Source organism: Muntiacus reevesi, chromosome 13 (assembly GCF_963930625.1).
Source record: "Muntiacus reevesi chromosome 13, mMunRee1.1, whole genome shotgun sequence".
Lineage (NCBI taxonomy): Eukaryota > Metazoa > Chordata > Mammalia > Artiodactyla > Cervidae > Muntiacus > Muntiacus reevesi.
The window spans coordinates 12,097,526-12,112,181 of NC_089261.1; the positions used below are offsets into that span (position 1 = coordinate 12,097,526).

The 14,656-nt window shown below is 47.0% G+C and overlaps 1 protein-coding gene across 1 annotated transcript; it reads left to right on the forward strand.

Annotated features, from left to right (window-relative positions):
- The first annotated feature begins 255 nt into the window (after positions 1–255).
- Positions 256–9,917, forward strand: LOC136145803 (2'-5'-oligoadenylate synthase 1-like). Its single transcript, XM_065904461.1, has 5 exons — positions 256–549; positions 1,354–1,642; positions 3,018–3,202; positions 5,256–5,488; positions 6,296–9,917. The coding sequence occupies exons 1-5, from the start codon at positions 373–375 to the stop codon at positions 6,489–6,491; spliced, it is 1,080 nt and encodes a 359-aa protein (XP_065760533.1). The 5' UTR covers positions 256–372; the 3' UTR covers positions 6,492–9,917.
- The last annotated feature ends 4,739 nt before the right edge of the window (positions 9,918–14,656 follow it).

Consider the following 14,656-nt stretch of genomic DNA (forward strand, 5'->3'; position numbering starts at 1 on the left):
GTGGGTTTCAAAGCAGCTTTTCAGAGTATAGTCTGAAGACAGACCAGATATTCTAGTCTGCCTGCTAAAGGCAGGGAGGAATTCTGGGATTCTGGAGGAAAGAGCTGAGAGATCTGACAGTTTTGTGGGGTCCCAGGAGCGTTTCATTTGCAGAGAGGCAAACTAGAAACAAAGATTCAAGACAAAACTCCTCCCTTTCAAGGAACCGAAACCAGCAGCAGCCTAGCTCCTCTCTGCCTGTGAAATGAAACTTAACAGCCCCCTAGAGGCAGGCACTGAACTGAACTGAGACGCAGGCAGCAGAGGAGACTGAAGCTCACAGGTTCAGGACACAGTTCTGCCGCCTCTGGCTCTCCAGTCCCCAGGGTCGTGATGAAGCTCAGTGATACCCCGGCCGAGTCTCTAGACGAGTTGATCAAAGACGACCTCCTGCCAAACGAGGAGTTCCGTAAGCAAGTCAAAGAAGCCATTGACATCATCTGCACTTTCCTGAAAGAGAGGTGTTTCCGATGTGCCCCTCACGGAGTTCGAGTGTCCAAAGTTGTGAAGGTGAGTCCAGAACTGCCTGGCTGGGGAGAAGGGGGCTGGTTTGCAAGTGTTTGCACAGGGACAGTCAGAGAGCAAGAGGCTGAGGTCTCTGGGGCTGGTTCTGATTTATCCATGCCGGAACTATAACCACATCTGTGAAAATAGCTTCTCGGGAGAGGGCATCCATCTGTAAGTTTTTAACAAATTCCCTGGGGAAGTGTATAAACCACCTAGGTCACGACTGCTTTGGAGATAAGCAATGTGAATCCCGGCAGCATCTACAGTTCACTAATCTTTGCCAGGGTGGGATCTCACTCTTTCTGCAGAGGCTCGAGTTGGTTAAGAGTATATGTTTTGAAAGCAGATAGCACCTGCTGGCTGTGAAATCTTGGGCAAGTCACTTAACCTCTCTGTGCCTCAGTTTCCTTACCTATAAATTTCGGTACCTTATAGGGCTTGCAGATCAAGTAAAGTCAGCCATGGGCCAGTTTACACTATTGATCACGTAAGGTCGTAAATTACAGGGAGGAAAGAATATGGACCCTGGAAAAAGACAACCAGGATGTGAACTGTATCTCTGCCACCCGCTAGCTGTGTCACTGGACTGATACATGATCTCTCACCATCTGTTTCGCCAACCGGAAGATAACAACAGATAATAACAATAGCTAGATCCCAGAGTTGTTGTGAGCATTGTAGGAGTTCCAGCTGCTGATGCCTTCATCGCAGTGGCTAGCACTCAATATGTTAGTGATTGTTCTCAGCATTTTAAGGGAGGCTCTTCTCAATGAAAAATGTCAGTTTCATTCTTATTACCTGTTTTAGGGCGGCTCCTCAGGCAAAGGCACGACCCTCAGAGGACGATCAGATGCTGACCTCGTCGTCTTCTTCACCAATTTCACAAGTTTTCAGGAACAGCTTGAGTTCCGAGGAGAATTCATCGTAGAAATTAGGAGACAGCTGGAAGCTTGTAAAAGAGAGAAAAAAATTGAAGTGGATTTTGAGGTCCAGAAACAACGACGGGAGAATCCCCGAGTTCTCAGCTTTGCGCTGAGGTCCCACACACTCAGCCAGGAGGTGGAGTTCGATGTCCTGCCCGCCTTTGATGCCCTGGGTGAGTGCTCCCAGCCACGAGTTCTTACAGTCTTTGTCCTATGTCAGGGCTTCTTCCGTTCTCTTTTCTTGTCTCTGAGCAGAAACAAAATGTCTTAATAACCAAGGTACCCCTTCAAGTGGGAGGAGACCCAGGCATCTCTCCTGGGACAAGAATGCCTAGGGTCTCATTCAGCCACTGAAGTGACATTAAACACCAAACTGGTACAGTTGGGGGTCAAGATATTTGTATAGAACGCCTACCAGGCTCCTTAGTTTGACTTTTTGCAAACTGTGTGATGTTCTCTTTCTAAAAATGAGGTCTCGGGTAAATTCAATATGTTAATTTCATCTTTTATGCAAATGTGAGGCAACCATATGAAACTTACACTGGGGTTGGCATCTAGAGATCGTGCGCGGGAGCACTGGGGCAGGAAGCAATGCACGCTCGGAGGCTCAGTCTCCAGTGTGCACCTTAGGTGCGGGCTTCCCTGCTGGCTCAGGGGTTAAGAACGCTCCTGCCGAGCAGGAGATGCAGGTTCAACCCCTGGGTCGGGAAGATCCCCTGCAGAAGGAAAAGGCAACCCACTCCAGTAGTCTTGCCTGGGAGATTCCATGGACAGAGGAGCCTGGCAGACTAGAGTCCATGGGGTCTCAAAGGGGCAGCCAGGACTGAGCGACTGAGCAGCAACACGGACGTGGAGGTGCAAGGCCACGGTGGTCCATGGCCCTAAACGAGACGGACAGAGAGCCTCTCTCCTGGAGCCTGACCATCAGAACACCAGGAAGGAAATGATATCTCGCTGTGACCACAACTAAATATGGTGACTCGACGGAGAGCAAAGGGGATCAGACGACTTTGGTAGATAGGGCGACAGGAGAGGTGAGCTCTGGCCTGAGGCCCAAAGAATGAGAAAGAGCCAGGCGTGGGAAGACCTCCCAGGAAGAAGAAACAGCAGGTGCAAAGCCAGGAATGAACGTGGCATGTTTGAAGAAATGAGGCAACCAGGGGAGTCAGTGGCAAAGGGATTGAGGCAGGAGGTAAGACAAAGGAGGAGACGGGTCTCACCATCCGCGTGGGCCACTGTGAGGACTTGGGATTTTACCCAGGGGTCCTGGGAAGCAAGAAGTGGAAGGATCAGGTTTCAAGGCCTCTGTATGGGCTGTGGGGATCCAGGGAGGAGGGTGCCGCCACCTCTGCTGAGTCCAGGTGAGAGACGACGGGTGACGGCGGTGGAGGTGGGAGAAGGGAGGCCCGGGGATGGACCTCAGGCCTCCTGGCTCTGGGCCTGATGACCTCCCCACTGCCCCCCAAGGCCAGTGAGGCTGTGTCCCCGGGGCCACAGAAGGAAGCTCAGAAAAGAGCTGACATTTAAGTTTGAATTCATTCCCAACAGGTCAGTTGACCAAAGGTTACAGACCTGATCCTAATATCTACGTCAAGCTCATCCAAGAGTGCGAGAAACTGGGGAAGGAAGGCGAGTTCTCCCCCTGCTTCACGGAGCTGCAGCGAGACTTCCTGAAGAGTCGTCCAACCAAGCTGAAGAACCTCATCCGCCTGGTGAAGCACTGGTACCAACAGGTATGGCCGGCCCCATGTGGGCAGCCAAGGAGGAGGAGGAGGAGGGGAGGGGAGAGTGAGGGGGGAGAGGAGGGGAGGGGAGGGGATAGAGGGAGGGGAGAGAGGAGGGGAGGGGAGGGGAGAGAGGGAGGGGGGAGAGAGAGGGAGGGGAAGAGGGAGGGAGGGGAGGGGAGAGAGGGAGGGGGGAGAGGAGGGAGGGGTGGCGTGGAGGGAGTCAAGGAGCAGGAAGAGGCGTGGGGAGGAGAGGAAGGAGGAGGGGAGGAATCAGAAAGGATGCCGGAGGCAGGAGGGACAAATGGAGAGGAGGGAAAGGGAGCCAGGAGGGAGATGATGAAAGGAAGAAAGTGGAGGAGTAGACATCGGTCAGAAGCGGAAGAAACAGGGGGAAGAAGGGTAGGGTCTGGGGCAGTGCCAGTGGACTCGGGGATCTCACTCTTCCCGGTTCTCCCATATCAGCAAATGACAGCTCCATCCTTTCAGTTGCTCCAGACAAAACCATGGGTCTTTCTTATCTTTTTCATACACACACAGACACACGCACACACCCACCAATTTACGAACGGCTTAGTCCTGTATTAAATATCATCATCAACTACCCCCTCACCACCACTCCCAGGCTTTGCTCTTCTCTTCATTAGTCCACCAAGAAGGAAATTCTACTTCAGCCTCAGGGCCTTTGCATGAGTTTATTTGTTTGTTCATTGTCTGGCTTCCCTTTGAGAATGTACATAAACGAAGGGATTTGTATATTTTATTTGTATATATTGTATAAATATATAATATGATACTGCATGTTTTATTCACTGCTGTTGCCCTAGAACCTAGAACAGTGCCTGGAATATAATAGGTTCTCAGTAAGTAATTATTCAATGAATTAATGAGTGCTAACCTGCCCCCCCAAACTCCCCACCTCCCAGCACACACTCTTTTGCTCACTTCCTAGCTGTCTGAATCCGGTCACATGAATTAACCTCTTGTCCTTCCCATTTTCTCCCTTGAGAAGAGTGGCATGGCACAGCAACACTAAATCAGATACCATGAGGCCGTGCAAATAGATTGCTTCAGGTCGTATGCACATTTGAAGACTATCAACCCCTCAAATCCATGAGCATGGTACCTCTTTCCATTGATTTTTGTCATCTTCAGTTGCTCTGATCAAAGTCAGGTATAGGTCTTTCACCGTGGTTGAATTTATTCCTAATTTAAAAAATTTTTTAATGTAATTGTAAATGGGATTGCTTTTAAATTTCTCATTGTGATAGTTTGTTACTCATATATAGAAATGCAACATATTTCTATGTCTTATTACTATATCCTGCAATCTTCCTAAATGCAGTTTTTATTTTGAATAGTTTTTTCAGGTGCCTAGCATTTTCTATGTATAGTGCCATGTCATCTACAAATAGCAACAGTTAAACTTCCTTTTTAATTTGCATGGATATTGTTTCTTTTTCTTGCCTGATTGCCATGGATGGACTTTCAATACTATGTTGAATAAATGTGAGGAGAGTGGGCATGTGTGTCTTGTTCTTGATTTTAAAGAAAAAGCTTTCGGCCTTCACCACTGAGTGTGATGTCAGCTGTAGGTTGGTCATATGCGGCCTTTATTGAGTTATGTTCTCTCCACATCCACCTTGTTAAGAGTTTGTAAGACAGTGGTTGTTGAATTTTCTCAATTTTTTTTCTGTATATGGGAAAATAATCATATGGTTTTATCCTTTATTTTGTTAATACAAATGTATCTCTTTGATTGATTTGTGGATTCTGACATCCTCACATCACTGGACTAGATCCAACTTGATCATGCTGTGTGACCTTGTAATATGTTGGTGAATTTGCTTTGCTAATATCTCGTGGAGAATTTTCCCATCTATGATCATCAGGCCTGTTGTTTTCTTTTTTGTGCTACATTTTTCTGCTTTTGGTGTAAAACGAGTTTGGAATCATCTCCTAATCTGCACTTTTGTGAAACAGTTTGAGAAGGATAGGCATTAACTCTTCTCCACACAAAAGCTGAACAAACTCATGTTTCTAATCTGTTCCCTCTTCTCAGTGTAAGATGAAGAGTAAGAATAACCTGCCCCCACAGTATGCCCTGGAGCTGCTGACCGTCTATGCCTGGGAACAAGGAAGCTCAGAACCAGACTTCAACACAGCTCAGGGATTTCGGACTGTTTTGGAGTTAGTCCTGAAGCATCAGGACCTCTGCATCTACTGGAAAAAGTATTATGACTTTCAAAACCCTACTATTAGACAATACCTGAGAGGACAACTTGCAAAACGCAGGTACTCTATCCTCACATGCCTTAGATCCCCATATAAATGAAGCCCTGATTATAGCCGTGGCACCCTGGAAATGTAGGAAGACGGAGGTTTCCACAGTTATTGATCATCATCTGTTCTCAGTCACTGTGCTGGGCACTTCACTCCTACCATCTGATTGAAATAATAACCTGCAACTCTGTGAGGCAGACACTGTGCTAACCACTGTACAGATCACTGAGGTATGGAGAACGAAGAACTTGTGCAAACTTTACAGAAAGTGAGTGAAACAGCTGAAATCTGAATCAAATAGCAATAGCTACAACAATAATAATAGTTGCTACCAGGAAGTAAGAGCTTGCTGTAAGACAAAAACACTCTGATAGAGTAGTGGAATTTTGGTTATTAAACCTGTCGTGTATGGACACCTTATTATGTTTCAGTTACTGTTGGGAGCATGTCAAGTGCTCCTCTAGCTCCTCATACAACATCCTTTGAGGTAGGGATGTTCAAATCTGCCCATTTCACAGATGAGGATACTGAGGATTAGAGATTCAGGTGACCTTCCCAAAGACACACCACTACTTAAGAGCAGAGGTGAGATTCAAACCAGGTCTCTCAAGGGCCAAATGCAAGCCCCCTTCACCTCATTTTCAATGTCCAGTGTAGGGCAGGGCACCCAGGTCACAACCCAGGGAGAGGTGTCACATGAGGCCCTTCTGCTGCCCCCAGACACCGTCTGCCCAGGCTGGTATTTTGCCCTGCCGGGAGCTCTGAACATCCCAGACACAGCCCATGTACTCACCTCTCCTCTCTGACTGTTGTTTCCAGGCCTGTGATTCTGGACCCGGCTGACCCGACTGGAAATGTGGCTGGTGAAGAGCCACAGAGGTGGCAGCTGCTGGCACGGGAGGTTAAAGTCTGGCTGAGGTACTTGTGCTGCAAGAACTTGGATGGGACTCCAGTGAGCCCCTGGGTTGTGCCGGTGAAACCTCCTCATTACGCTTATGACCGGGTGGCACTTTGAAATAACAACGTCTACAAATGCTCCTTAAGTCAAATGCAATTTCATCTCGGTCTTTGTATTCTTTCAACATGGTCGCCCTCTGTGACCCATCTCCACATTGACCCCAAAGCCACGCTGCCTACCTGGAGCCCCCAGACAATGACCATGGGTGCCAGAGACACTCAGGCCGCCCCAGCCCTGAGAGTCAGGGGAAGCTCCGACACGGGACATTGGCGAAGGGACTCTCCACCACCTTGCTGGACCTTGTCTTGACTGCAGAGCCAACTGTCCTTCCTTCTTGCCTTCTTCACCCAGAGTCGGATTAGATCAGGGCTGTCAGCTTTCCCAGCTTCTTCAAGAGCCCTGATCATTGTCTCTCACCTGGGTGTTTCCCCAAAAAACAATCTGCCGCATTTAATCTCACATTGGCATCTGCTCCTTAGAGTGACCCAGACCCACACAAGCCCCTCTGCCGCCACCCTCAAGGTAGGTGTGGGCTCTTCAGCAAATCCTAGCTGTGATGATGACCCGAGGGACCATCCTGCTCATCCTCAGCCATCACCTCTTCTCAGACAATGTCACGGCCTACGAGGTGGGTCCTGGACGAAGCCGCCATCTCACCCTCTCCCACCCCATCTCAGCCCTCATTCCTGCTCCTTGGCCGGGGCTTCTGTCTTTATCCTTTCTATATTTGTGTTCTCAGATGCTTTGACATCTGGGCCCTGCTGATCCGGGAGAGACTGCCCTCTCGGGGTTGGCTGTTTCCTAGACACAGCCAGCAGCTCCCCTGTTGGCCTTTCCCATGCAAACCTGTTGAGCATCTCCTGCCCCACCGCCCAGACGCGGAGCCAGTCTGAGCCACAACCCACCCTGCCCCACTCATGCTGGGACCAGGTCCCGATGGCTCAGGAAAGCCCCTCCTCTCCACAGCCCTCTTACATTATTCACACTTGCCGTCCAAAGACTGCTTTCCCTGCCTCGCCTGCCTTTCCCAGAGAAATGACCATAAAGGTCTTGGCCTTGTGTTCCTCTAACTCCATCTGCCTCATGTGAGACCCTGGTGCTTCCCGCGTGGCCTGGAGACAGGACGACAGGCTGTGTCTCCTATTGCCAGGGACCTGTGAGGACCATACTTGGTCACTGATTTTAACATGAGAGTGAGAAATATTTTTGCTCTTTACAAAAGAGGAAGAATCCAAAGTATCTCCAAAACTTGGGACCTTTTCTTTCTGTCTCAATTTCTGTGTCTTTGTCGAGTCTCTCTGAAAATGGGATTGTACCCCAGATGGGGTTTTGTTACCACTGTGTTATCTTCAGCACAGGTGTCTCTTCATGCCCAGAGGACACTCTGGAATCACATGTAATTACCACGGGGGTGGTCCACTTGCATTGTTTTCTGAGAGTGTTTCAGAATTATACATAAAGCTACAGTCACTAGTAGATTAACTGAATTGCTAAATAGTTGCTTAACTGAAGAGCCACACGGATCATATGGTAGATATCATATCCTATTGTTAATTCTTGAGGAACTCTCACACTGTGTCCATAGTGGTGACACTGAATTGCATTCTCAGCAAGAGAGGTCAAGAGGTCCAGGCCCTCCACATGCTCACCATCACCAGTGTCCTTTAACACATGTGATAGCTATGCTAACAGGTAAAAGCGATGCCTTATGATTTTGATTTCCACTTCCCAGATGATTCCTAATATTGAGAATGGGAATTCCCTGGTGGTCCAGTGGTTAGGACCGGGCGCTCTCATTGCTGGAGCCAGGGTTCAATCCCTGGTTGGGCAACCAAGATCAGGCAAGCTGCACAGTGTGGCCAAAATAATAATCATAGCAATGAGCATCTTTTCATATACCTGTTGGCCATTTGTAAACCTTCTTTAGGAAAATAAAAATTCAATCCTTAGCCCATTATATAGTTGGTTATTTGTCCTTTAGCTAGTGAGTTGTCCAAGTGAAAGTCGCTCAGTCACGTCCGACCCTTTGTGACCCCAGGCACTGTATCGTCCATGGGATTCTCCAGGCCAGAATACTGGAGCGCGTAGCCTTTCCCTTTTCCAGGGGGTCTTGCCAACCCAGGGATCGAACCCAGGTCTCCCGCACTGCAAGCAGGTTCTTTACCAGCTGAGCCACCTGAGAAGCCCAAGGCCCTCATTATTTTCTCACTAACCCCTTTTCCGATAGTTGTTTGTAACCATTTTCCCCTTTTCCATTCCCTTTTCTCCCTTCATTTTATACCTGTTTTTCATTTTTATTTTATATTGGGGTATAGTTCATTTACAGTGTGTGTTAGTTTGAATGTACAGCAAAGTGATTCAGCTCTACATATATCTATTCTTTTTGATCAGTTACCTTTGCATTCTCTTGTGTTTTCTTTTTCATTTGCTGGGCAGAAGCTTTTTAGTTGGATTACTTCCCTTTTGTCTGTTTTTGTTCTATTGTCAGTGTTTTGTTTACACATTCAATTACACTTTTGCAAAGTTGTCAAGAATATACAATGAGGAAAGGACAGTCTCTTCAATAAATCAAGCTGGGAACATTGGATATCCACATGCAAAAGGATAAAATCACACCTTTTCTTCCAGCATGCACAAATATCAACTCAGAAGAGATAAACGCCTAAACGTAAGAGCTGAAACTGTAAAACTCCTAGAAGAAAACACAGGGAGAACGCTTCATGACATAGATTTGGCAATGATTTTATGAATATCATATCAAAACACAGACTAATAGGGGTGAGTTGGTGGTGCATACTAGTTCTGCTTTGTGGATGCCAAATATTCCAGCAGCATTTGCTGAAGGGACCGTCCTTCCCCACTGGTCTGCAGAACCACTTCAGACATGTGTCCAGAGTCATGTGTGTGAGCTGTGGTATACCATTGATCAATTTTTGTGTCCTTGGTTTAATACTACCTGTACTAATTGCTGTAGCCTGATATTAATTCTCAGTGTCTTGTAGGAAACTGTGTTCTATCCAAACTAATGTCCTCTCTTGGCTCTTTCTATTTCTATGCTAATATTATACTCAGTTTGTGAATTTTCACCCAAAATACAGGGAGGCATTTGGTTGGAATTCCATAAATTAGTTCAGGGAAAATGACATCCATGTAATATTGAGTATTCCAGTCCACAAACTTGGAACTTCTTTCCATTAATTTTCTTCTTTAATTACTCTGTAACCACATTTTATAGTTTTTCCCTGGATTGCTATTACATATGTTTTCTCATATTATTCCTAGATATCCATATTTATATTAGTGTACTTAGCAAGTTTTCTTTCATTTCATTTGTAATGTTGATCTCATGAAGACCTCAGTGGATGTGTTGGATTATAGTATAATGAGTGAGCTTTATACTTCTCTGAATTTTCTGGTTTTATTGTATTTTGCTGTAAATCTATATCCTGTATGACTACAAGAATCAATAAAGCGAATTTCTTTCAAAACTTTTTTGATAAGTGTTTCTCAGCTAAGCTGTGATGATTTGGTCAAAGCTGGCAGACGCAGGTAACAGAAAACTCGAGGGTGCCGCACTTGAGAACTGCTGGTTCAACCACAAATCCATCAGACTCATCAAGAGAGAAGAAAGCGTGTAAGGGATGATGGACATGCTTGGATGAAATCTGAAACAGCCGCGTCATAAATGCCTGACTGCCCAGAGCTGAGTCCCCATTCTGGACCACTTCCTGCTGAGGAAAGGAACCCGGGAGGAACGGAGGGTGGAGCTGGAGAGATGAGCGTGGGCTTCTCCGAGCCTGCCTGGAGGCTCAGCATCCTGTCGGGTGCCCCAGCCCCACCAGGGGTGCAGTCTGCTTACTACCCGCCTTCGGGGCTCCCAGCCCCATGGGGGCTGTCCTGTCTCAGGGCTTCTGTCTCTCTCTGTTCATGTTTCTGAGCATGTCTCCCAGAGTTCGAGACCCTTACGAAAATGAGGTGTCTCTAAAAAGTGGAGCAGAGATCATCGTATCTCTCCTGGGACAGTCATGCCTAAACCAAGGAGGCAAAGAGGAACGGTAAATTGGCACAATTTGGGGACAAGACATTCTTTATGGAACCCCCACCAGCCTTACTTGTTTGATTTAATGGCAAAGTGTGTGAATGCTATTTTTCTAACAACGGGCCAGCATAGATTGATCCTCTGCAGTTGGGGACCTGAGAAGTTCCCTTCTTTTTCTTTTTTTTTTAGAGGTGCACTTTTGTGGGATCTGAAACACAGGAAGTGTGTATTTATGCCTGACAATTAATGATTATAAATAATTACCATCACTATCTTACTCACAGCAAAGAGTGTTTATTAACGATCTCTCCAGCCTGGTTCAAATTGAGATGCCAGAGAAGACTGTTGAGAGTCCCTTGGACTGCCTGCTTGGAGATCAAACCAGTCAACCTGAAAAGAAATCAACTCTGAATATTCATTGGAAGGACTGATTCTGAAGGTGAAGCTGCACTAATCTGGCCATTTCTGATGCGGAGAATTGACTCACTGGAAAAGACCCTGATGCTGGGCAAGACTGAGGGCAGGAGAAGGGGATGACAGAGGATGAGATGGCTGGATGGCACCAACGACTAAACGCAGGATGTGAATTTGAATAAATTGCAGGAGATATTGAAGGACAAGGGAGCCTGGCCTACTGCAGTCCATGGGGTGGCACAGAGTCAGACACGAAATAGTAATTGAACAATGACAATCCAGCCTTGTCGGCATTCCCTCCCATGCCCTGCCCCCACGGTGCTTCTGCCAATAGAAAACAGTGCTTCCCTTGAGGTCATGTCTAAGAATCAGTCCAGTGTAGACGAGACAACAGATTTTCTAGAAATCAAAAGTTCATTCAGAAAGAATATATATGTCAGGAATGAGTCTGATTGTTTACAATTTGGTGTAATTTCTCAAACAGTCCAATAGAGAACATTAGCTCCTGGGCTCCGTAAATCCCTGTCACATGCAAATTGCTTTCTTCACCAACTCCCCTACCACCCCATCTACCCAAACCTCCAGGAAAAGGATTTAGAGTGCCTACCAGTGAAAGAGCTGCCCCGGTGACCATTGTGCAAAGGGGAACAGTAGACCATTAGCTCTACACACTCAGCAAAAACAAGACCAGGAGCTGCCAGTAGCTCAGATCAAGAACTCCCTATGGCCAAATTCAGACTGAAATAGAAGAAAGTAGGGAAAACCACTAGACCATTCAGGTATGACCTAAATCGAGTCCCTTGCGATTATAGAGTGGAAGTGACAAACAGATTCAAGGGATTAGATCTGATAGAGTGCCTAAAGAACTATGGATGGAGGTTTGTGAATTGTAGAGGAGGCAGAGATCAAGACCATCCCCAAGGAAAAGAAGTGCAAAAGGGCAAAATGGTTGTCTGAGGAGGTCTTACAAATAACTGTGGATAGAAGAGAAGCTAAAAGCAAAGGAGAGAAGGAGAGATATACCCTGAATATACTCTGAATGCAGAGTTCCAAAGAAGAGCAAGCAAGGTGAGATAAGAAATCCATCCTCAGTGATCCATGCAAAGAAATAGAGGAAAACAATAGAATGGGAAAGACTAGCGATCCCTTCAAGAAAAGTAGAGATCCCAAGGGAACATTTCATGCACGATGGGCACAACAAAGGACAGAAATGGTATGGACCTAACAGAAGCAGAAGATATTAAGAGGAAGTGACAAGAATACACAGAAGAACAAGGCAAAAAAGATCTTTGTGACCCAGATAACCACAATGGTGTGATCACTCACCTAGAGCCAGACGTCCTGGAATGTGAAGTCAGGTGGGCCTTAGGAAGCATCACTATGAACAAAGCTAGTGGAGGTGATGGAATTCCAGCCGAACTATTTCAAATCCTAAAAGGTGATATGCCAGCTCAATATGCCAGCAAATGTGGAAAACTCAGCAGTGGCCACAGGACTGGAAAAGGTCTGTTTTCATTTCATTCACAAAGAAAGGCAATGCCAAAGAATGCTCAAACTACCACAAAATTGCACTTATCTCACACACTAGCAAAGTAGTGCTCAAAATTCACCAAGCCAGGCTTCAACAGTACATGAACCATGAACGTCCAGATGTTCAAACTGGATGTAGAAAAGGCAGAGGAACCAGAGGTCAAATTGCCAACATCTGTTGGATCATCAAAAAAGCAATAGAGTTCCAGAAAAACATCTTCTTCTGCTTTGTATGGACTATGCCAAAGACTTTGACTGTGTGGATCACAAGAAACTCTGGCGAATTCTTCAAGACAAGGGAATACCAGACCACCTGACCTGCCTCTTGAGAAATCTGCATGCAGGTCAAGAAGCAACAGTTAGAACAGGACATAGAACAACAGACTGGTTCCAAAGGGAAAGGAGAACATCAAGGCTGTATATTGTCACCCTGCTTATTTAACTTATATACATGCAGAGTACATCATGAGAAATGCTGGGCTGGATGAAGCACAAGCTGGAATCAAGATGGCTGGGAGAAATATCAATCGCCTCAAAGATGCAGAAGACACCACCCTTATGGCAGAAAGTAAAGAAGAACCAAAGAGCCTCTTGATGATAGTGAAAGAGAAGAGTGAAAAAGTTGGCTTAAAACCCCACATTCAGAAAACTAAGATCACGGCATCTGGTCCCATCACTTCACGGCAAGTAGATGGGGAAACAATGGGAACAGTGAGAGACTTTATTTTCTGGATCCTCCAGAATCACTGCAGATGATCACTGCAGACATGAAATCAAAAGATGCTTGCTCCTTGGAAGAAAAGTTATGACTAACCTAGACAGCATATTAAAAAGCAGAGACCTTGCTTTGCCAACAAACTTCTGTCCAGTCAAATCTATGGCTTTTCCAGTAGTCATGTATGGATGTGAGAGTTGGATTATAAAGAAGGCTGAGCATGGAAGAATTGACGCTTTTGAACTGTGGTGTGGGAGAAGACTCTTGAGAGTCCCTTGGACTGCAAGGAGATCCAACCAGTCCGTCCTAAAGGAAATCAGTCCTGAATATTGGTTGGAAGGACTGATGCTGAAGCTGAAACACCAATACTTTGGCCACCTGATGCAAAGAAGTGACTTATTGGAAAAGCCCCTGATGCTAGGAAAGATTGAGGGCAGGAGGAGGAGGGAATGGCAGAGGATGAGATGGTTGGATGGCATCACCAACTCGATGGACTTGAGTTTGAGTAAGCTCTGGGAGTTGGTGATGGACAGGGGAGCCTGGTGTGTTGCAGTTCATCGGGTTGCAAAGAGTCAGACACAACGGAGCAACGGAACTCAACTGAACTGACATCAGTAAACAGGGTTGCTCCAGTCATCAGCAATCACGGCCCTTCAGAGTGATCCGCTGAGCCCTGAGGAAACTCGGGGAGGAAAGGTGCGCCCTGAGGAAAGGCAGCTCTGAATGTGAGAGCAGGACGCGTGTGCTTAGGCCCTCGGTTGGGTCTGACCCTTTGTGACCCCACAGACTATAACCTGGGCTTCTCTGGTGGCTCGGTCCTTACAGAATCCACCTGAAGGGCTGGAGACCTGGCTTCCATCCCTGAGTCGGGAGATCCCCTGGAGGAGGGCTTGGCAACCCGCCCCAGGATTCTTGCCTGGAGAACCCCCATGGACAGAGGCGCCTGGTGGGCTGCAGTCCGTGGGGTCGCACAGAATCTGACATGACTGGGCGACTAAGCACAGCACAGGCTGCAGCCACGGGGCTGGGTTCTCCAGGCCAGAACACCGGCCGCGGAGCCATTCCCCGCTCCGGGCTCGTCCCAGCACTAGCCCAGCCAGCTGAGGTGCCTGTCAAAGGGACGATTTCAGTGAGCCCCGACTCTGACATCGTCCCACACATAGACGAGCACTCTATTTCTTAACTTGGGGTTGTTGCTGGCCAAAATCTCGGCGTTCTCGGCCCTGCAAAGCCAAATAAAAAATACAGAGATGGAGTTTGAGGAAGCAGAAAGGTGGCTTTAATTCTCAGCCGGCACAGAGGGGAGCTCCGTAAACTCATGCCTGAACAACTGCGCCCCCCACCATGATGGGTCCAGGGACTTTTATAAGATGAGGGCTTCTAGTCAGGAATCAAGGATGAGGAAAAAGGTGTTAGGATCCTGACTTGTTCCTCTTGCACTGTTTCAGACACAGTTATAGGCGGGCATCAGTAATCCAGTAATTGAGTCTGGCAGTTTGGCGGCTCTCTGGCTGTCTTTCTGAT

Coding starts and splice junctions, on each gene's coding strand:
- LOC136145803 (XM_065904461.1), top strand. CDS start 373: ATGAAGCTCAGTGATACCCCGGCCGAGTCTCTAGACGAGTTGATCAAA. Junction 550..1,353: donor GAGTGTCCAAAGTTGTGAAG/GTGAGTCCAGAA, acceptor TACCTGTTTTAG/GGCGGCTCCTCAGGCAAAGG. Junction 3,203..5,255: donor TGAAGCACTGGTACCAACAG/GTATGGCCGGCC, acceptor CCCTCTTCTCAG/TGTAAGATGAAGAGTAAGAA.